The sequence below is a fragment of the Paroedura picta genome, chromosome 6 (assembly GCF_049243985.1).
Source record: "Paroedura picta isolate Pp20150507F chromosome 6, Ppicta_v3.0, whole genome shotgun sequence".
In the NCBI taxonomy this organism is placed as follows: Eukaryota; Metazoa; Chordata; class Lepidosauria; order Squamata; family Gekkonidae; genus Paroedura; species Paroedura picta.
In genome coordinates this window covers 49017745-49038639 of record NC_135374.1, presented here as the reverse complement: position 1 = coordinate 49038639, position 20895 = coordinate 49017745, and the positions used below count along the sequence as shown (strand labels likewise).

Here is a 20895-nt window from a genome sequence, read left to right as displayed (position 1 = left end):
CATTAGTAAATGAAGTTGCTGTTGTTTAAGACTCCTTATTGGCTCCTGCTAAATTGCTGTGAGTGAACAATTACATATAATCGATCACAAAATAAATGATTCATGGAAGATGAATAGGTAGTAGATTGATAGGACTGGATTCTACAACTTTGGGTGCACAATTGAAATTGATAAAAGTTGATAACAGACCAATATATCCTCATCTATTTTCTTAATGCCAATATGGAGATTGTAATTAGGCTCTGGTAATAACTTCCAATCTCCTATTTAATCAATATTTCTCCCCTCCCCCCAAAAAAGATTAGGCCTAATGAGAGTTCATAGATGTTGCAAGAATACTGCGAGATCTCCTTATTGCTGTTTCCATGGAAACCCACAGTTCTCTTAGGAATTGTGCCAGGAGGGATTCATGGAGGGGAAAGTACCATGGTTATAATTATTTTTAAGTTGCTAATGTTCGAGAGCAGGTTTAGAGCTGGGCCTATTATGATGGCTAAATTCTATGTGGTTTTTCCTATTGTCCTGTTGATCACGCCAAAGTTAGTAGAAGAATTGTGTTCATTTGTTTCCAGGATAAACCAAAATGTTTAAATTGTGCTTACAAAGAATAGTTCCATTTGTTCTGCATGGTCTTTAGTGTGTTTCTTTGAAATCAAATCAAAAGAACATGAAAGCCTGTTGACACAGATAAAAATGCTTTTTTGAACTTTCCATTATCCCACTCAAAGCTAGAATGCTCAAAGAAAGAGCTAGCAGCTTGTGAATGACAGACATATATTTGGGATGCAGGAAGTGAAGGAATAGTAGCCCAGAGTCCTGGAAATGGCTGATACAGAACAGTCACTTTGAGTGATTGTTCCCTTGAGGTGGCAATTTATCATTCATTCCTAGTGTAGGATCTTTCCATTCTGCAGCCTTTCGTTGTTTCAAGACAGACAACAGAGTTCATTGAGATTCTAGCAGACTTGTAACCGATGTTTCATCCCATTTTCACAGACAGTGCTGATTAGTATAAAGTCCCAATTAACCTGCTGAAATTTGTCACCTCACAGTATGCTTAAAATTTTGAATGCAAAATAAATGTAAAATCTCATAAATGTTGTGTTATGTACAGCTTCCCAGTGGGGAAATGTATAAAATCTCTAATGTTATCATGACATATCTTTTGTCTTTCTATTTCTTCAGCCGACCAGGCCTATTAAATACAGGTGACCCCAGTTATCCTTGGCTTGCAGACTCCTGGCCTGCCACCAGCCTGCCGGTCAACAACAGTACTAGTGGGCCAAATGATCTTGGGAATTTTGGCCGTGGAGGTGGGTATTTCATGAAAATATGATATAGTGTCCCAAATGCATTTTGCAAACATTTTTTGTAAGTGTTTATGGCACTGCAATTGCCCTTTAAATCACTAAGCATCTATTACATTTGAGGAAGATAATGATGGATTAATTTTTTTTTTGACAGTGTTGCTTCCAATACACTCCCCAATTTTAGTCACTTCCCAATTGTAAATTCAATTCATGTGAGAGGTAGAGTTGCCAGGCACCATATATCAATCAGTAGGAAGCTAGCAGGGTGGGGACATGAAGGACATTGCTGCAACAGTGTAATGTCACTTCTGGGGAAAAGCCAGGTGTATCTAGGATAAGGTGACCAGATTTTAACATTGGTAAACCAGGACACCAATGACCGGGGGGGGGGGGGGCTTCTTCATTAAAAATCTGGTCTATATGGAGCAACAAAAATTTTCATAGAACGCAAAAATAGTATTGTAATATATATTTTTAAATTTCAACATAAGTACAATTTGCCAGGTGCCCCCAGATGTCCTCCAAAAGTTGGACAATCTGGTCACCTTAATCTAGGAATCACCAGGGACCCTGTAGTAAAACTGAATTGTAATGTGGACTGCTGTCATTTCTAGTTTTTCCTCCAAAATGGATGTCCTACCACTGACTATCGTTTTTGTTATTAAAAAAATTAATACTCTGGTTTCTCTTCAGATCTTATTTTAAAAGTAGTAGTAAAGCCTGTTACATTCTGTAATACAATGGGTGCTAGCTCATGGTTTGGTGTGGGTTTAGTGCCTCACTTGGAAGCTGGCAACCATAAGAGGAGGTCTCTCTACGCACAGCAGTCTTGACCCTAGTCAGGTTTACGCACACCTAAGTAGTGTGGAATTCCAGAACATGAACCTACACCAATCTGGCAACCCTACTCCTCTCTGCAATGTTTTCTTGACCTGAAATAGATCTGGGGGCACTATGTGGCTGGCTAGGTGGCTATGGAGGTATTATACACTTTTGAGGCCCAGCTTCCAAACCTCAAGGAATATTTCCAGATCAGGGATAGCCAACCTCCAGTTGGAGCCTGGAGATCTCCTGGAATTGCTGCTCATCTTCAGACTATAAAGATCAGCTCCACAGGCAAAATAGCTGCTTTGGAAGGTTGACTCTGTAGCATTGTACCCCATTGAGGTTTAGGGATGCCAGCCTCCAGGTGGGGTCTGAAGATCCCCTGGAAATACAGTTCATCTCCAGGCAGTTAGGCTGAAGGGAAAGCTCTTCCCCCTCACATGGGCCCTTCAAAAGCAATACACATGGCCACAGACACTTCTCGGCTAGCACAGTCTGTTTTTTGGCTGGTGATGTCTGCCCTTCTGACACCTGAGACCTACTGCTGGGAACTGCAGCTCCTATTGTTACAGATTAGCAGTGGAATGAAATAAGAGCTAGGTTTGCAGAAATGGCAGCTACAGTGGGAAGTAGAAGCAGTCTATGAGCTTTTAAAATTGGGATATTCAAATATTAGACATGTCGCCATTACATTTTGTTTGAGTTTCATTTCTTTTTAAACATTTTGCTGTTAGGAGTAATTTTCCAGGATTTTTCTGACTAATGATTCAGAGTATGTGGAATTAAGTTCAAGCTTAGGGTCGTAACCATTGTTTCCATTCTGCTAAATAGTTAGAGCCAGCAGAGACTGCTGAGAGCCACAAAACATCTAGACAAAATTTCCTCTGGAGTGCTCCAATGTTTTTAAAATGAAGGAAGAAAGTCAAGTGAAAGATGAACTCTCGGATTTACAGCAATTAATAAAGGGAAAACCTCAATAGGAATTCATGTTCTGTGTTGGGACAGAAATGTTATTCTCTAAGGTGCCACTGGATTTCTGCAGACTAATAATGCTATCCAGCTTGTTTAAGATTTCGCATAACTGAAAAAGATATGGCAGTATTCTGTTTTGGTAAAAAAGTTAGCAAAATGTTACAATAATTAATATAAAGTTCTTACAGAGGATTCTACCTTTTCCTGCAGCCCTGAAATTTAAATTAAAGCCAGACTATCAGGTATTGTGCTTGTGCCTGGCTTGTTACATTGTGAGAGCAAAATGTCTGAACACCCAGGTCCCAGGAATTTCAATACCTAATAGTCCTTTTATGGGGTCCTGTTCTTCAAAAGCCTTGTATCACCAGAACCTGCCCCTGCTGCACCAAGACCAGTTGGAGCATCAAAGGAGGTCTTCTTAAAAGGCCAACCTTAGAGTGAAATGTTAAGATGTAAATATTGTGTGGTATGTATCTTGGGATCTTTTTTGATCCAGCACAGCTAGTTGTATCAGTGCAGAGGAAGAAATTGGTACCATTAACATACACCAGCTAGATGTTGCCCGGATGATTACTTCAAACTTTGGTTCATCAAGTTCCTTACCTAGGTTGTAATAGAATTTATTAAGAACACAAGAAAAGTCTTGCTGGATCAAGCCAGTGTTATCTAGTGGACCAACACTGAGGACTTTTCCTGCTGTTGCCTCCCAACACTGCTATTAAGAGATTTGCTGCCTCTGAATATAGAGTTTCTTCTTGATTTCTAAGGGTTATAGCCCGTGTTGGACCTATCCTCCATGAATCCTCTTTGAAAGTACCTACATCTTTACCCATTGCTATATCCACTTGCAGTGAATTTCACAACAAATTCTTGATGCTTACAGAACTATTTTCTTTTGATTGTTGTATCTGTTGCCCATCCACACCATTTAATGCCTTTGAGTGCTGTGATTATGGGAGAAGGAGAGAAGTTACCTCTATTCACTTTCTCCACTTCATGTATAATAAACCTCTGACATGTCCTCTCAAAATCATCTTATTTTTAAACTGAAAAGCCCCAAATCATTTATCCTTATCCTTTCATCAAAGGAAAGGTGCTGCACCCCTTCCAACATCTTAGTTTCCCACTTCTGTTGTTTTTTTTCCCAGCTCTGCCATATCCTTTTTGGGCTATAGTGACTCAACAAGCCCTTGCCATAGATTTATACAGACACATTACTGTACATTTTGTTTTCACTTTTCTTCTAATCATTCCCAGCATGAAGTTGGCATGTTTACTGAGAACTAATTTCCTCTTTGTACAAATGTGCATTGGATTGCAGCCTTGAATGAGAACAGAGTGATATTTTATACTGGTCTTTTAGTCCCATCTTCCTGTATCTTTTTCTCCTCCTCTTTTTTATTTGCTTCTATCTATGATTTTCTTTGCTTTTTTCAAACTTTTTTTCCCACTTTCCCTTTATTCCTGAAAGAGAATGAGAGAGAAAACTGAGAGAGAAGTATAGCAAATACAAAAAAGAATGACTGGAAATACTCAAAAGTCAGTTAATGTTTAGAAAGACAACCAAAGTATCAGTTTGCATGTTTCATACAAATATTGGCTGAAAGCCCTCCTGGACTTTATGCCTACAAAATCAGTGTAAATATCATAGAAGGCCACGTATCGTCAGGCTCACTTTTTCTGAAGCCATACGTAGGGATACCAGATCCTGTCTGGCACCCAGCATGATACAGAGTAGGGCAGGGATTTGGTCTTGTGGCTGCCAGCAAAGTTGTGATGTCTGCAATTTCTAGAGGTGTATTACTGCTTCCAGGTTTCCTTGAAGTGATAACAAACCTCTCTTGGAATTGACAGAAACACTGTGGTATAGCCACAGAATTTTTGTCCATTCCTACAGAGTGCTAGGGTTCCTATAGAGGAGGGATAGTCAACCTGTGGCCCTCCAGATGTTCATGGACTACAATACCCATTTGCTGGCAGGGGCTCATGGGTATTGTAGTCCATGAACATCTGGAGGGCCACAGGTTGACTACCCCTGCTACAGAATACAGGTGATTTTTTTTCCTCCCGCTGGCACTGGCAATGATGCCCAACAGCATTCCATATTGTTCAGAATCATAATTCTGTGCACAAATGTTCCAAGTTCCTAAAAGTCATAGCATAACCTGGATCCAGGACTCTTGTTTTCTTACTGCTGACTTTCTTTTACCCCTACCAGGTCCAGTGGGAACTCAAGGAAGTAGAGGCTGGGAAGAAAGCTTTCTCTCATAGTTTACAACCCTATTCCCAGGGTTTCAGTCCAGGTCAATCTCTGCCCATACTTGCTTTTAAAACCATTACAAAAGTCTAGATCTGATCATGAGGATCTCTCTCATTTTGCCTAATTACACCATGACTTGAACAGGTGAATGTCAAGGCAGTCTGTTGGAAAAAAGAGGCTAAATTACAAATATGTTATAAAACAACTCAACTGTTTTTAACTCTGAAGTTTTACCTTGCTTCAAGAATATTTTACAGGGAGTCAAAAATATGGTGACCTGCATTGACTACAGCTTGACGAAGTCATTAAAATATGTCAACAAAACTTTTAAACTTCCTTAAACTTACTTCTGGTATTTGGCTCCATATGTATTAATGCATACAGTTGTTGAAATGTCTGTGATTCAATTTTAAAACTCCAAACCTTTCTGCATTTATCCTTCTGCAACCCTTATATTTTCATTCGTTAGAAGATTAATTTCATGATGTGTCAGAAACTGTCAGGGTGAGATATATGAGGCAGCTTTCAGCACACCAAAAGATTAAAGTTATTAATTTATCACTGTGGCTAGAAAACTTTCATGAAGTAGCACATGAACAAATTGCAAGCTCTCCGGTTAAATATCCTTTATTTCTTTGATTTCACTATAATAGGGACCCATTATTTCAACAGTGCTATCCTTCAATTTCCATAGTGGGTTAAGTTTATCATTACTGTTATTTTACAGTAATTTTCTTTGTATCTCATGAAATCTTGGCACATTCCAAAATGATTTATTCTGTATTCTTCCCCTCCCCCCTTGCTGTCAAAAAAAATGTTTAGCTTCACTTCAAAAATCAAGCCAAATAAAGTACTAGGTAAAACATTTTTTTACAAAATCATGAGAATGGTCTGAGAAAAGATCAGTGTTAGTTCAGGAGTCCTGTCTCATGCTAGTCACAAGATGTGTCTGTGTGATGGTGGCAAAGGCAGGAGAAGCAGGGGGAGGCTGTTTATTCTCGTAAAGTCATTCATTTCATCATCTACCCCAGAGCACAGTTTCATTGGTTCTGACATGAAATGAACAACTGAAAACATTATTCAGAACAGAAATATTCCAAACTTTCACAGCTGACGGCATGAGGGAAAGATGATTTTAAGCAGTGAGACATGAAGGACAAGGAGAAAGTTTGTCACAGATGCTTATACTGAGGCAATGGTTGTATATCATCTTCCCTTCATTGGCTCATGGAGTCTGTCTCTGCTGAAATGCAAACGTGACACATTTATTTTTTCATATTAAAAACCTGGGAGTTTTGGGTTTCTTGTGCATCAATGGTTTGTTTCATATCCATATTTTCATCACAGATGTGCTGCCTCCAGTTCCAGGCCAAGGAGATAAAACTGCCACGATGCTTTCTGATGGAGCCATTTACAGCAGCATTGATTTCACAACCAAAACAAGTTACAACAGTTCCAGTCAGATAACACAGGCTACGCCGTATGCCACTACACAAATATTGCACTCCAACAGCATCCATGAACTGGCAGTTGATTTACCCGACCCTCAGTGGAAAAGTTCAATTCAACAAAAAAGTGATCTAATGGGATTTGGTTACTCTTTACCTGATCAAAGCAAAGGCAACAATGGTGATTCCACCTCTTAAGTTTTCTTACAAGAATTGTTTCTGAGAATATTGTGCATGATTTACCTACCAGTTCCTTCTCCTCTGTTCCTGCCCCCCTTATCTAATGGCATACCTTGCATGCATTCAGTACTTTGTATATCCTTCACATATCCCTATAATTTTCTGCTCGCTTCAACTTTTGCTAATACTCTGCGTATCTACCTCGCCATCTCTATCGCCATTAGGATATACTGGGTTAAATATTTTCCAGAGTTGAACTACATCAGCTGTCTATTGGCTAACTGCATGCTTTGCATGTGCTATAAACTAATCACATGATGGCACTGTGACCTTTGCCCTTTAACCCTTAGCCTTACTTTACATTCCTGACTATCGATTGGCTGAGGGATTGTCTAATAGAATGCCACACAACCAGTCACAGGATTTCAGCACCACCAGCTCTCACAACAGCTCAGAAAGAAGTGGCAGCCTCTCAGGTTGGTTTTAATAAAATGTATGTAAGGAGAAGTATTTGTGTTTGTAAGCAGCTTTCTTTATATTCCCGATGGCAACCCTGAAGGAATGATCAATACATTAAGAGCCTGTGTTTAGATATTATGGTGTCCCTTCCATTTAGATTTCTGTGAATATGTCACCATGACTTGGATAGAAGAAAAAAATTCTATGTACCTTATTTCCCCTAACTGAACTAGAAGCCCATTTACAGATAATAAGAAAATATTTGTAGCCTTTGTACTCTGTATTTCAGCATGATTGGAAATCTTATTGTGTAACATCCACGCTGATTTTATTCGTAAATCAATCTTCTCTTTATGGCACTGGCTTTCTCTGTGGAGCTTCATGATGAGGTTAATATTTTTGCTGTATTATTATTGCCATCCTCCCAACTCCTATGAGGCTTCATGATATTTCGATTGTGTATCAAGAAATCTGCCCCTTGTAATATACTGGCATTGAAAGAAAAGTGCTCTTATGACAGTGTCTGGTTAAAAGTTTCAAAGCTGTATACAAACATAAACTATAGGTATTACGTTGCATGTCATATTGTAATGACTGCCCTACATAATTGGGAAATAGTGCAACTATCATTAGAAGTAATTGCAAACAATTTGTGTGAAATTGCACTGTGCAAAATGATTCTACTAATACATTTAGTCATCAGATCTAGAGTCACTTTAATTAATAGCCTTGCTTTTTCAGTGCTATCTCTTTTTTGTTTTTACAGCCCCTTTGCCTTCTTTTCCTATATTTCTTACCACTCAAGACAACTAGCATCTCAAATGTCCCCTTATATGATTGCTTAATCCCTGCCCCTAGTTGCTTCTTCCTTCCTTGGCCTGCACTTCATAGCATGATTCTCACACCGTGTATCAGAATTGTCCTTAAAGTTCTCCTATGTTTCACCAGGTTTTGGGTTGGATTCCATTGAATAAATCTGCAAGAGGAGGGGGGTGTTAGCCAATTATCTCACTGTCAACATCCCGCCAGCTATCTCCAGTTGCTTTCATTGCACCCCTCCCCCCAAAAACAAACAAGCAAACAAACAAACAGTATTTTGGTTGATTTTGATATGTCTTGCTTCTTGACTCCTTGTTTTCTTGTCCTGTCCTCTTCAAGTTGTCTGGAAGACATTTTTTTTGTTTTTGAAGAAATCACTAAATTATATGTGCTTGCAATATCACCAAGGAGAGCTTATCAATACTTTTACAGTGGAACATCTTACTACTGTTCTAGTGAGAAACCACTTACATTAATAACTGATATTTTAACTGTTACTTTTGTCCTTGTGAGAGAAACACCAATTCAAAAAGTAGTTTGTGATTAACAACTTTTTTCCACAGAGTGAAAGAGAGATAAATTATGTAAAATATTATTATGAATACACAGAGATCTGCCATTTGAAAGAATTTTCTGCAGTCTGTTATTTTTCCCAACAATGGTTGCACGGAAGCTTAAAGCAGACATGAATAAATCAATAAATACAATTTTGATACAAGTACATTTTAACTTTTATTCAGCTTATGCTTCATTGTGGCTAGGCTATATGAAGTGTGTGAAATAAAAAGAAGTAATTCTGGGCAATTATACAGCCTATTTTCATTCTATTGCACCCTATTATTATTTATAACCTTGTGACAACTATAACATGTTACTGCTGATGTTGCTAAGATAAAAATACTCCTCTCTCTTCTTTCTTTTTTGAGCATGCCATCTGGAATTGGCGCTCTTTCATGAAATATAAATAATCAACTTTGTTCTTATTTTTATGATGTTTCTTGATTTCAGGTGGGAAAGGAGGGAAGAAAAAGAAAAACAAAAATACTTCAAAGCCACAGAAAAATAATGGCTCTAACTGGGCCAACATCCCTCTCCCACCCCCTCCAGTGCAACCTCTTCCAGGCACAGAGCTAGAACACTATGGCGTGGATCAGCAAGAAGCAGGGTAATGTTTGTTTTGCTCGTGGAATGCAACTTGGGATTCAGTATTTCCCAGCTATGCTGTACGTGTTCATACATGTTATTAGGGACTAATCTGTTTGTGGCATTTTAATGTGAGTTTGGCATTTATGCACTGGAGTGTGTAGAGCTCATAGATGGTTTGATATACATATTATCATCATACATATATATAATATAATAAACTCTTCTATAATTACGTGTTTGCATTTACACATGCTCACTCACTGTTTCAAATAAGAATCAATAATTTTTAAAATAATATTACAATCATAATGTTCTTTTTTTCATATTGTACTGTACTTCTCCCTGGTCTTAATCTCTGGCCCCCAGCCTCAGAATTTGGAGCTTATTATCAAGACCAATAGGTGGAAGACTGAAATCTCAGGGACATCAACTAGCCACACTTTTGATGGCTTGATTAAATATTTCTATGCATACATAATTGCACATGTTGATTAAAGACGGGAAAATATTTTCAGCTACTGTTACTTATATATTTTACATAATTACTTTCCATTTTTTTAAAGAAATTACTGTGATGAACAGCATGTGTCTTCAAAGCCACATGAATATGATTACATGTGTTCATGAATAACATGTTATGCATGACTTAGTGGTGTGTGGAAATACTGTCACTGCTAATCAATGAGATATCACCAAATCCTGTACTATATGTTTCAGGGTTTGAGGTGGTACTATCCTGGCAAGTTTACTGTACAGTAGAAAGAACATCATTTTATTGACAAAATCATTCCTGATCCTCTAAGAAGAAAGGTAGGAACAAGACAGACATTTCAGAGATTATGGATGCCCATAAGTTTACAAAAAGTAATTTGCATGCATCCAAAGCAGCAGTTTGGATCAGAGAACATTATTTACACCTTCAGCTCTGCTTCCCCAATTGAAATCTATATTCATATGCTTTTATTAGACTTTTTAAGGAGAAAAGATGGATTTTTAACAGATTTTCTCCTTTAGAACTGTGATAACAGCTAGGAGCACAGGTTTCAGTGAAGAATGTTATATTCCCTCTCCCCTCCCCATGCAAACTTAATCTGAATCATGGCTGCCTAAATGCACTGCTTACTTCTGATAGACAGAGATCTGTGACATTCATCATAATTATTTTAGATCATAGTGGCAATGTTATACATAAAAATGGAAGGCTACTTGATCTCAGGTAGTACTTGCTTTGAAATTGTGAAACCACTTAAAACCTATTAAATGTATCTGCATAGGCTGCCCTTATATAGTCCTAGACTTTACAAATTAATTAGCAGTCCATTTAGGAGTAGTGTTTCTGTAATAAGTATTCTGTAAAAGTATTTGGTCTAGGAAAAATGTCTACCTTCTGCATTGAGAGCCAGTTTGGTGTAATGGTTGGGAGTGCGGACTTCTAATCTGATACTGAAGCCGGGGACTCGGGGAAGAGGCAACCAGGTGGGGGAGGCTACAGCACGGTGTTCAGAGGAGGCCTGCCACATCCCAGACGTGGCGGGCCTGCTCCAAGCCCCACACTGAAGACAGGGACTCGGCGAGGAATGGGGACGGCCGGGGCAGGCTTCAGCGTGGGTCTTGGGGGGCCAGGGGGAGGGGGTCACACAGGCCAGGGGAGCCGGGAGGGCCTCCCGCACCCACCCACTGCCCGCTAGCACCCGCTGTATTTTGGCTATAGCGGGCTTCAATTCTAATTATTAATATTTATTATTATTACTATTATGGGATTTATAGGATCATCTCTTTCACCCGAGCTATCTCAGGGTGGAGTACAATTTAAAACTAACAATTTAATTTAAAATATTGCTTAAAACAATCAAAAGCAGAAACTATCAATGTCCTTTACTCCAAGGCCTCATTAAATTACTCACCACATCCAGGATGTTGTGAGGGAGCGTGTTTTGAGGAAGGGTGGTGTTCATAGATATTTCTAGTGGCCCGGTTTCAATTGAATACCTAGTGGATGAGCTCCATTTTGCAGACCCAGTGAGCTCCAACAAGGCTCGAGTCTCCTCTGGGAGCTCATTGTACCAGGTGGGGGCCAGGACCAAAAAGTCCTTGGCCCTGATCGAGGCCAGGTGAACCTCTCTTGGGCCAGGGATCACTCAGGTATGCCAGGTCTGTACTGCAGATTGCCTTAAAGAACAAAAACAATACATTAAGCTTAATCCGGTATTCCATTTGGAGCTAATGCAGCTGGGAGCAAATGCACAGGGCATATATGAGCCCTCTACTGTGTTCTGGTGCAGACTCTGGCAGCTGCATTTTGAGCCAGCTGTAACTCCTGGTGTAGTCACAACGGAAGGCCCACAGAGTGAGTTACAGAAGTCTAATCTAGAGGTGACCATTGTGTGGATAACTGTGGCTAAGTAATCTGTGGCCAGGTAGGGTATTAACAGTCTGGCCTGACAAAGCTGGAAAAACCTGCTGAGCTATTTGGTGAATAGAGTTCAAACTGAAGAGAGTTCAGATTAGTTTCTTCATGTTCCTTACCCTCAGGAAACTCTATCCAAGCAAAACCAGTCCTGTCATAATTGTTGTCTAACTGTTTAAGCCCTGAAGGTTGCCTATTTTTGCAAACACGGTTTTCATTCCCTTTCTTAGATGACTTGTTACTAGTTAGCAGACTTCAAAAACAGTCTATTGAGACATTGCTTGTTAGTTTTGGAACCAGACTTGTAAATTGGGAAAAGTCCTTGCAGCAGTGAAAGGAAATTGTAGGAAAGGCTGCTTACCCTTTCCTAGTCATGTACCAGATTGAGTGTGAATTGCCCCCTCTGGACTGAAAGGGGGAGCACTCTCTACATCTAGAAAGCTCTAGAAAAATCCTCTGCTAGCCTGTATACACATAGTCCCATGTATGCCTGCACAGAAGACCAACAAACTTCACATACTAAGTGCAACTATGCTTACTTATACTTTACATATGGACGGTCCCCACTTCAGTTAATTTGTCTTCAGTTAAAAGGATTTCTTGTCACAGGGCTGGAAGAAGAAATATGCCTAAAGAGGGGCTGGAATCAATACATGATTAGATGAGGCAATGATAATGCAGCTTCAGATATTTACTTGGCAATCATCATCATTAGCATTATGGAACAGCCTATTTTGTTCTCAATTAAATTATCATGGCCACATACATTGATGACCATGTCAAAAAACCATGATAGTCTGTTGATACTCTGGAAATACAAAGAGTTCTGTCACAAATTCTTGTGTCACTCTTGTTTGGGATTTTACATTTAGGTCTTGGGCAGAGCAATCCTGCATCATGCCTGCACTGTGGTGGCCAGCCTCAGTGTAACTAATGGTGCTCGTCTTTCCTTTGAGAAAGTGGCCAGCAAACATGCAGTGGCCAGCAAACAAATTTGGTGGTTTGTACTGTACTCTGAGCGTAACCATGCCACTATAGTAAGTGGTGTCATTCTTCAGTGATTGCACTGTGAAGGGCAGGCCAGCCAGAATCAATGAGCTTGGCGAGGGAGTATACACCAAGGGGCAGGAAAACAAAACATGCAGCAATGGCAACTGGGCACACATGCAATGCTGGACTCAGTCATGGATGTGTTATCCTGACAGGCTCTGCAAATGTGGTCCAATGGAGGGGGGATTTTGCTATGAGCCCACCTTGAGGCACATGATGGTACCATGTGAATTATATTCACCTGTACTAAGTGCTTAAGGGTTACTGGTGATTTATGCACAACTACACCTGAAGCTGCTGCACAAGGCTCTGATCCTGCAAGGAAATGAGTCTTAGGGCTGTCTGGCCTGGTTCGCCATGTATAGTCAAGCAGCTGCCTGTCCCCCCAGCCCAAACCAACAACATGCCCTGTCCTTTGCCAAGGATGGGAAACAGGAAAATGACAGGTCAGTGGTGCTGTGGGACTGTGTCATCATAATTGGCCCTTATGCTAGTGTATCTTGGACAGATGCTGTAACAAATTTCATTCAGCTCCCTGAGTGCTTCTCCCCTCCCTGTTAGGATTGTATTAAAGGTAATCACCTTTAAGGCCATACACGGTTTGGGCCCAGTGTATTTGAGAGACCGCCTCCCTGCCTATACCCCCAACAGAGTCTTACGCTCTGCTACCTCAAACTAGCTGCGGATCCCTGGCCCCAGAGAAACGCATCAGGCCTCAACAAGGGCCAGAGCCTTCTCTGTCCTGGCCCCCACCTGGTGGAACGAGCTCCCTGAGGAGATCAGAGCCCTGCCCAAACTTCCACAGTTCTGCAGGGCCTGCGAGAGGGAGCTCTTCCACCAGGAATTTGCTCGAGGCTGACCGACTTAGAACACCTGCTGGTCCCCCAACACGCCCCCCCATGACTGAAAGAATTAACCTCCCAATGTTACTGTTAATTGTTTTTTATATTATAACTAGAAAATAAGCCCGCTGTCGAAGAAATATAGCGGGCCCTAGCAGAGGGGGGGAGAACAGACTGTGGGGAAGGAAGGAAGGAAGGAAGGAAGGAAGAAGAGGAAAGGAAGAAGGGGAGGGAGAAAAAAGGGCAAGGGGTGGTTGAAGGGATGGGTAGAAGGGAGAAAGAAAGGAAGTAAAGGAGAGAGACAGGAAGCAAGTAAAATGGAAAGACAGAGAGACAGGAAGGAGATGGAGAAATGGAGGAAGTCAGGAAGTAAGAAGGAAGGAAGGAAGGAAGGAAGGAAGGAAGGAAGGAAGGAAGGAAGGAAGGAAGGAAGGAAGGAAGGAAGGAAGGCAGAGAGGTGGGTGAAAGGGGAGGGGACAGGGGGCGTAGGTTGGGGGAGAATGGGGGGCGAATCGGGAGGGGGAGGTGGGGAGAAAAGAGGGGGTAGAGAGGAGTGTGTGCTTGGATGTGTGGAGTGGGGGAGAGGAAGTCAGGAAGTAAGAAGGAAGAAAGGAAGGCAGACAGAGAGGTAGGTGAAAGGGCAGGGGCCAGTGTGTGTGTGAAGGTTGGGGGGGAATCGTGGGGAGGAATCGCGGGCGGCGAATGGGGAGGGGGAGGGGGAGGTGGCGAGGGAAGAAGGGGTAGAGAGGAGTGTGTGCGTGGATGTGTTTGGTGGGGGAAGGGGTGGCAGAGCGCGGTCGGTGGGTGGCTGTGTGTGTGTGTCTGTCTGTGTTCGCTGGGAAGTGGCGGCGGGGCAAGGGGGCGGCTATGGGGTTTGGGTGGTGAGGCTGTGTGTGTGTGTGTGTGTTTGTGTGTGTGTGGGTGCGGGGAAGCGGCGGTGGGGAATGGCCATCGGGAAGGGATCCCAGGTGGGAAAGGAGTAGGGATGGGGTGTCTCCCCCGGGCGGCGGTCATTTGGTGGGCAGGGAGTCCCCGGCAGCCGCGCTCTGCGCGACTGCCGGGGGCTCCCTCGGGCGGCGGCATGCGTGCACGGGGGTGAGGGAGGCCCATGGGCTGGGCGTCCGCCTGCCCGTGCGCCGTGAGGGAGGCCGTGGCGGCAGGCGCGGGCTGGGATGGCGGCGGTGCCGGAGGCAGGCGGGGCGGCGGCGGCGCGGGCGCGGCCGCAGGCGCTGCAGGGCCTGTGCTGGCGTCTGTGGGCGCTGCAGGCGCAGCAGGTGAGTCTGGCGCGCGATGCGCGGCGTGGGGCAGCCCCCGCTGGGCTCGGAGCTCCGCCGCTTGGCCGCCAGAGCCTCCGCCCGCCTTCGCGCCACCCGGCGCGCCTGCGACTTCAACGCCACCGACAGCGCCTCCCCGCCCGCCTCTGCGCGGTTGCCGGGGGGGTACCTTGCGGCCGGGCTGACACGTCGGAGGCGCGAAAGGGAGCTACTGCGAGCTGCGCTGCGCGCGGCTCGCAGTTGCTGGGGCTGGGAATCGGAGGGATCCATCAGCAGGCGCTGCGCGCTTGCCGATGGGTCCCTCCGAATGTCTGTCCCGGGGAAGGGTCCAATCCGGACCCTTCCTCATCACGGACAAATCCCACCTTAGAACCCCTTAACCATTTATTTCGTCCGTGGCGCCCACGGCGCCACGGGCGGTTTAAAGATGTGGATTTGTAATCTTTTGATACTTTGAAAGTTGCTTTGATGTTACAGTTTCTTTGATATTTGCTGTTACATAATGTTCAATGTAAACCGCCCAGAGCTGCAAAGAAATGGGCAGTATAGAAATATAAATAAATAAATAAATACAAATAAATACTGTTAGAATGTATAATTGGTTGCTTTAATGATGGTGATGAATGTTCTTTTTGAAAGAGGATCACATCATTTTTTTGAGGTATTTGCCTCTACCCCACTGTTGTTGTTGTTGTTGTTAGATTCAGGTGGGTAGCCAAAGGTACCTTTAAGACCAAAGTTTTATTCAAGGTGTGAGCTTTTGTGTGCCTGCACACTTCCTCAGACAATGGAACAAAAATCATAAGAGTGCAGTTATGAGAGAGTAAATTAGTCATAAATTAGTAAACAGCATCACAACAAATATGTAACATGATGATGAAGTTCCTTGCTTCAATAACGAAATCTGTCCTTTGGGTTCCCTGTGGAAGCTTGGTGGAAGAGTTCCATCTTACAGGCCCTGCAGAACTGTGCTTGTAAAACATCCTGGCCCTAGTTGAGGCTAAACGTACTTCCTGGGGGCAGGGACCATCAACTGGTTGGAATTTGTGGAGCAGACATAGGCAGAGAGGCGGTCCCTCAGATATGCTGGGACCAGATTCGGAATAGCCTTAAAAATAATTACCAACCCCTTAAACTTGATCTGGAATTCAGTTGGAAGCCAGTGCAGTTGTCGAAGCACAGGTTGAATATGGACCCTGCTTCTATGACTTCTAACATAATAAGCGGCTGGGACTCACCATGGCCGCCATTGATATAGCAGGAGGATGCTTATAGGCACCACGTGTTTCCGCCTCATTCAACTTCGTGGCCACAGCCTGAACAGATACCCTCCCTGTGATCGTGTCTTACTACGGTTCTGCTATATTGTCATAGCTGCGGTTTAGGCATGGTAGGAGCCTGTTGGCAGGGAGTTCAGTCTGCACGCTGGAATCCATGGAGGGTTGGAGATCTCCTTAATGAGACCCGCAGTGACACAAGCGCAGCCTATATACAGAAAGTAAGCAATGGGTTTCAGCAGCAAACTCTACCAAGACTCATTAAAGTTTTCACCTAGCATATTTGAGGAACAACCTCCGTTATCTATGTAAATGAAACAGCAACAAAACTGTTCTTGGAGCCTAGTCCATAGCCATATAATGCTTTTGCTACTTCAAAAAGTGTTTAAAAACATTTTCTGTTGTGATGGTTTGATGGCAAGATAAATCTGCTAGTAGAGGTGTACAAAAAAGTCCAGTATGTTTAAGGTACTGTAATGGCTGGCCAGGTACCAGTATCAGGTTGTAGTGTCCTTCACTGACCTTCCAAGCAAACAAAGTCTAGAGAGATTTCAGAATGCAAAATCATTCCAATATAAGGTTCAAGAATCCAGAAATCAAAAAGTATGGTAATCCAGTCTGAGAGATCAAGGTTTGGACCTGAGGAATAGCAGTCTGATAACATCCCTCAAGATGTTTTATAGGTAAACATCAACCACTCCAAACCCATCCTGCAACAACTGATTCTCACTTTCAGCAGGTGGCTGATGTCTAGCCATAAGCCAAGCTCTTCTCCTTTTAGCCTGAAGCTGTGCTCTAAACTTGCATCTTTGCCTCTCTGATGGTGCAGGTGATGTCAGGGGGCTGGAAACAGACAGCTGGCTTTCATCTGCTCTATCATAGCTGGGAGTGGAGGTGACAAAATTGAGAGGGTTCAGATGAGAGCGATGAGAATGATCCAGGGTCTAGGGACCAAGCTCTTTGAGGAAAGGCTGAGTGACTTGGGGATGTTCAGCCTAATGAAGAGGAGGTTAAGAGGGTACATGATTGCTGCCTTTAAGTATATGAAAAGTTGTTACTTAAAAGAGGGCAGGGAAAGGTTCCTGTTGGCAGCAGAGGATAGGACCCACAGTAATATGTGTAGAATGATATTGGCAGGCTAACAATATTTTATTTTACAGTCAAAGTAGTTCAGCAGTGGGATGGACTGCCTAAGGGGGTGGTGAGCTCCCCCTCACTGGCAGTATTCAAGCAGCAGCTGAACAATACTTATCTTGGATGCTCTTGCATTGAGCAGAAGGTTAGACTAGATGGCCTCTACGGACCATTCCAACTGTATAATTCTATGATTCTAAACTCTTGGCTGTAAATTTTGGCATGCTTGCACCTCCTTTCCTTTAGAGGGAGAAAAGACATTTAAAGGAAGCACAGTCCCTTTCAATGTCTTTTGCAAGCCACAAGTGAACTACAAAAGCATTGAAACAGTTTGTTGTCCCATTAAATGCCTTCTGCAACTGGTGAATTCACCCAGAAGGCATTTAAAGAGACTGAGATCTCTTTAAATGCCCTTTAAGTTCAATTATTCAGCTGTCCAAAAAAGAAATCCAGAATATATTTTTAAAAATTAAGTTATTAGGGGGACAGCCAAAACACAACCCCAATCTGTATCCAAATGAAAGAACAGCCGGAAAATGCCAATAAGGTATTTTTCTGCTATTTTTTTCTGCTCAGATATATTGAATGCATACCCCTAGCTGCTAGAAAAGAGGTATGAACCAGGCTTTCCCATCTCATTATGGTTCACAGTGTGAAGTATATAATTTTCTTCAAGGAAGAACAAAAGTTGGTTGTTATACCCTGCTTTTTACTACCCAAAGGAGTCACAAGGTGGCTTACAATCGCCTTCTCTTCCTCTCCCCACAACAGACACCCTGTAAGATAGGTGGGCTTGACAGAGCAGTATTGCTTTTTGAAGCAGGTCTACCAGGGCTGTGACTAACCCAAGGCCACCCAGCTGGCTGCATGTGGAGGAGGAAGGAATCAAACCTGACTTGCCAGATTAGAAGCTACCATTCTTAACCATAATCCATTTCAATCTTGTATTGCAACTGCTCCCTCGTCTATCGATATGACATTTGGAGGGACAGAACAAAGTTTGATTCCAGTGGCACCTTTAAGGCCAACAAAGTTTTATTTTACTATTAGCTTTGCACAATTCTCATCACTCCCATGGCTATAAGAACTTTATCCACGAGTATTTTTGAAAAAAACAACAGCTTGCCCAATACAGCAGGGGGCGAGGGAAGTTTTGAACCTGCTCCTTTTGCAATTCCATTGAATGGGATGCAAACCAAGAACTGCTTTGCTAGTAAAAGCTCTAAAAAGTTTTAGATAAGGGAAGTTTTTGCCTCAAGGGCACTTCTGAATTGTGCCCGTATACAAAGAAAAAATAGGAAGTTTAGTTCAAATAGTTACTGATTAATAACACCCTGTCTCCTCCACAACAAACTGAAATCTGCACTTTAATGTATTGCTGTTCAGCTAAGATAATTGAGCAATAACAGACAAATAACCCCCATATATTTCTAAGACACCACATTGATACATAAAGACAGGTAAATTGGTGCATTATCTGTGGAGAAACCTTTGTGACACAGGTCTTGGCTTCTCAGTTGTGTACAGTATCTATTATTTGGCTGGGAGAATTATGTTTGTCACCAAGACAACACTGGTTATTTAAAGCTAAGCAATCAGTGATGATGACAGCATATTTTCAAGTTTCACACAACTCAGACTTAGCTTTTACTGTGTTTGTCTCGCAAATTACACTTCCCAGTTATTTATAATGTCACATTGATAATGGCTGCAGTTTTCCCAAAGTACATCTTTACAAGATGAAAACAAAACTTGAAAAGCCAGATCCTTTGAGAAAAAAAACATTACACATCACAGTGTGCATAGAAGAGGCCAAGCTTTACAAGTTTATTCCAGGTTTAGCTTGATATAAAAAAATAAGAATTTCTGTTACCAATGTGACAATAAATGTGCAGTCTCATATTGTATATCATATTACTTACCATTTAAAGCCCAGTTAAGCCATTATGGGTCTAGATTCAAGAGGGCAGCTATATTGGTATACAGTAGAAAAGCTACATTCCAGTCCAGTAGCATCTTAGATACCAACAAGGTTTTTTCAGGTATAAGCTTTTGAAAATGAAGTGTGTGGAGAGAAATGACAGCATTTTGAAAGAGAACTAGAGCCCTCCATCTGAATATCCCATTCATAAAATTTCACAGGCATTTACCAGTTTTTAATGTTAAGTGGCCCTGCATAATTTCACAGTGTATATATCTGATGAAGGGTGCTTGCACTCGAAAGCTCACACCTTGATTAAATCTTTGTTGGTCTTAAAGGTGCTACTGGACTCTGATTTTATTGTGCTACTTCAGACCAACACGGCTACTCATTTGAGTGTATATATCAGGTTGACATGAATGGTATAGATAGTACATTGGGTGTACTTTATTCATGTCATTGAATTTTTTATTGTACATATTTCATAACTTTTGGGATGTTATACCCTAGGTACATGATCCTAAACTTGAACCATTTATATTTTAGGTATGACAGTGATGGTTGGTGTCCACCTTTACCAGTTCAGACCTACCTGCATCAGGGAATGGAGGATGAGCTTGAAGAAGAAGATGACAGAGTTCCTACACCTCCGGTCCGAGGAGTTGCCTCTTCCCCTGCAATCTCCTTTGGGCAACAGTCTACTGCAACACTTACACCATCTCCACGTGAAGAAATGCAACCTATGCTTCAAGCCCACCTTGATGAACTGACAAGAGCCTATCAGTTTGATATAGCAAAGCAAACATGGTAAATATGGGAAACCTAGATGAAAACACCAGAAGCCACGAGAGTATAAAATTTAGGATAAGATATATCAAAACTTTTATCTTTATACAGCTTGGAGATTTTGACACAGAAGGATTCTGTGTCATAGGTTATAATGTGGAATCAATCCAGGGGATGGGGGAGGGTCTGTTTTGTTTTTTTAATTTGCACTATGTGCTCTTCCCCCCCCCCCCCCAAAAAAAAAGAATAGTCCCCAAGTTGATTGAACTAGGGAGTCCAACCCATTCAGCACTGTTTTCAGTGGAGGAGGGAAAAAGTATATAAAGGGAATGCTGTCCTGTTAAATGCCTTATGTAAGATGAACATTCAAAGGCATTTAAAGGGCTTGTGGTCTCTTTAAACACATTTTCTAAGCCACAAGATTTTTGAGGCTCAGCTATTTGGATAACAAAAAAGATACTTAATTATATATTCAGCTGAAAGAATAAACAAAAATTGCTGCTATCTTTTAGCTTGGATATAGCCAAATGCATACCCCTACCCTTAAACACTGCACCACACTAGCTTTCATTTGCTAAAGCCAAGTTTAAAACACACTGATGAATTTTAGCAATTGCTACTTCAGTTTGTCAATTCTTAAAACTTAAGATAATGTTTAGTGTTGCCCTATGCAGTTCAGTGAAGTCAGTTGGTTATAACTCTGGTACTGTTAGTGCTTAAAATGTGTTTAATACGATTGGTAAACTAAGCTACTTATAGTCTAGGTATCTTAAACTTGTTCCAGT

General features: G+C 41.9%; 1 protein-coding gene across 23 annotated transcripts in view; it reads left to right on the top strand.

Annotated features, from left to right (window-relative positions):
* The window catches only part of ROBO2 (roundabout guidance receptor 2), a 1095356-nt gene that overhangs the window by 1036454 nt on the left and 38007 nt on the right, over positions 1-20895 (top strand). For 16 of the 23 annotated variants that reach the window (XM_077342393.1, XM_077342374.1, XM_077342384.1 and 13 more), the window contains 5 exons: positions 1186-1313; positions 6715-6996; positions 7346-7471; positions 9282-9438; positions 19871-20131. In XM_077342393.1, the coding sequence (XP_077198508.1) occupies positions 1186-1313; positions 6715-6996; positions 7346-7471; positions 9282-9438; positions 19871-20131 (954 nt within the window). The remainder of the gene's footprint in view (positions 1-1185; positions 1314-6714; positions 6997-7345; positions 7472-9281; positions 9439-19870; positions 20132-20895) is intronic. The other 7 variants (XM_077342394.1, XM_077342391.1, XM_077342390.1 and 4 more) reach the window with 1 other exon arrangement.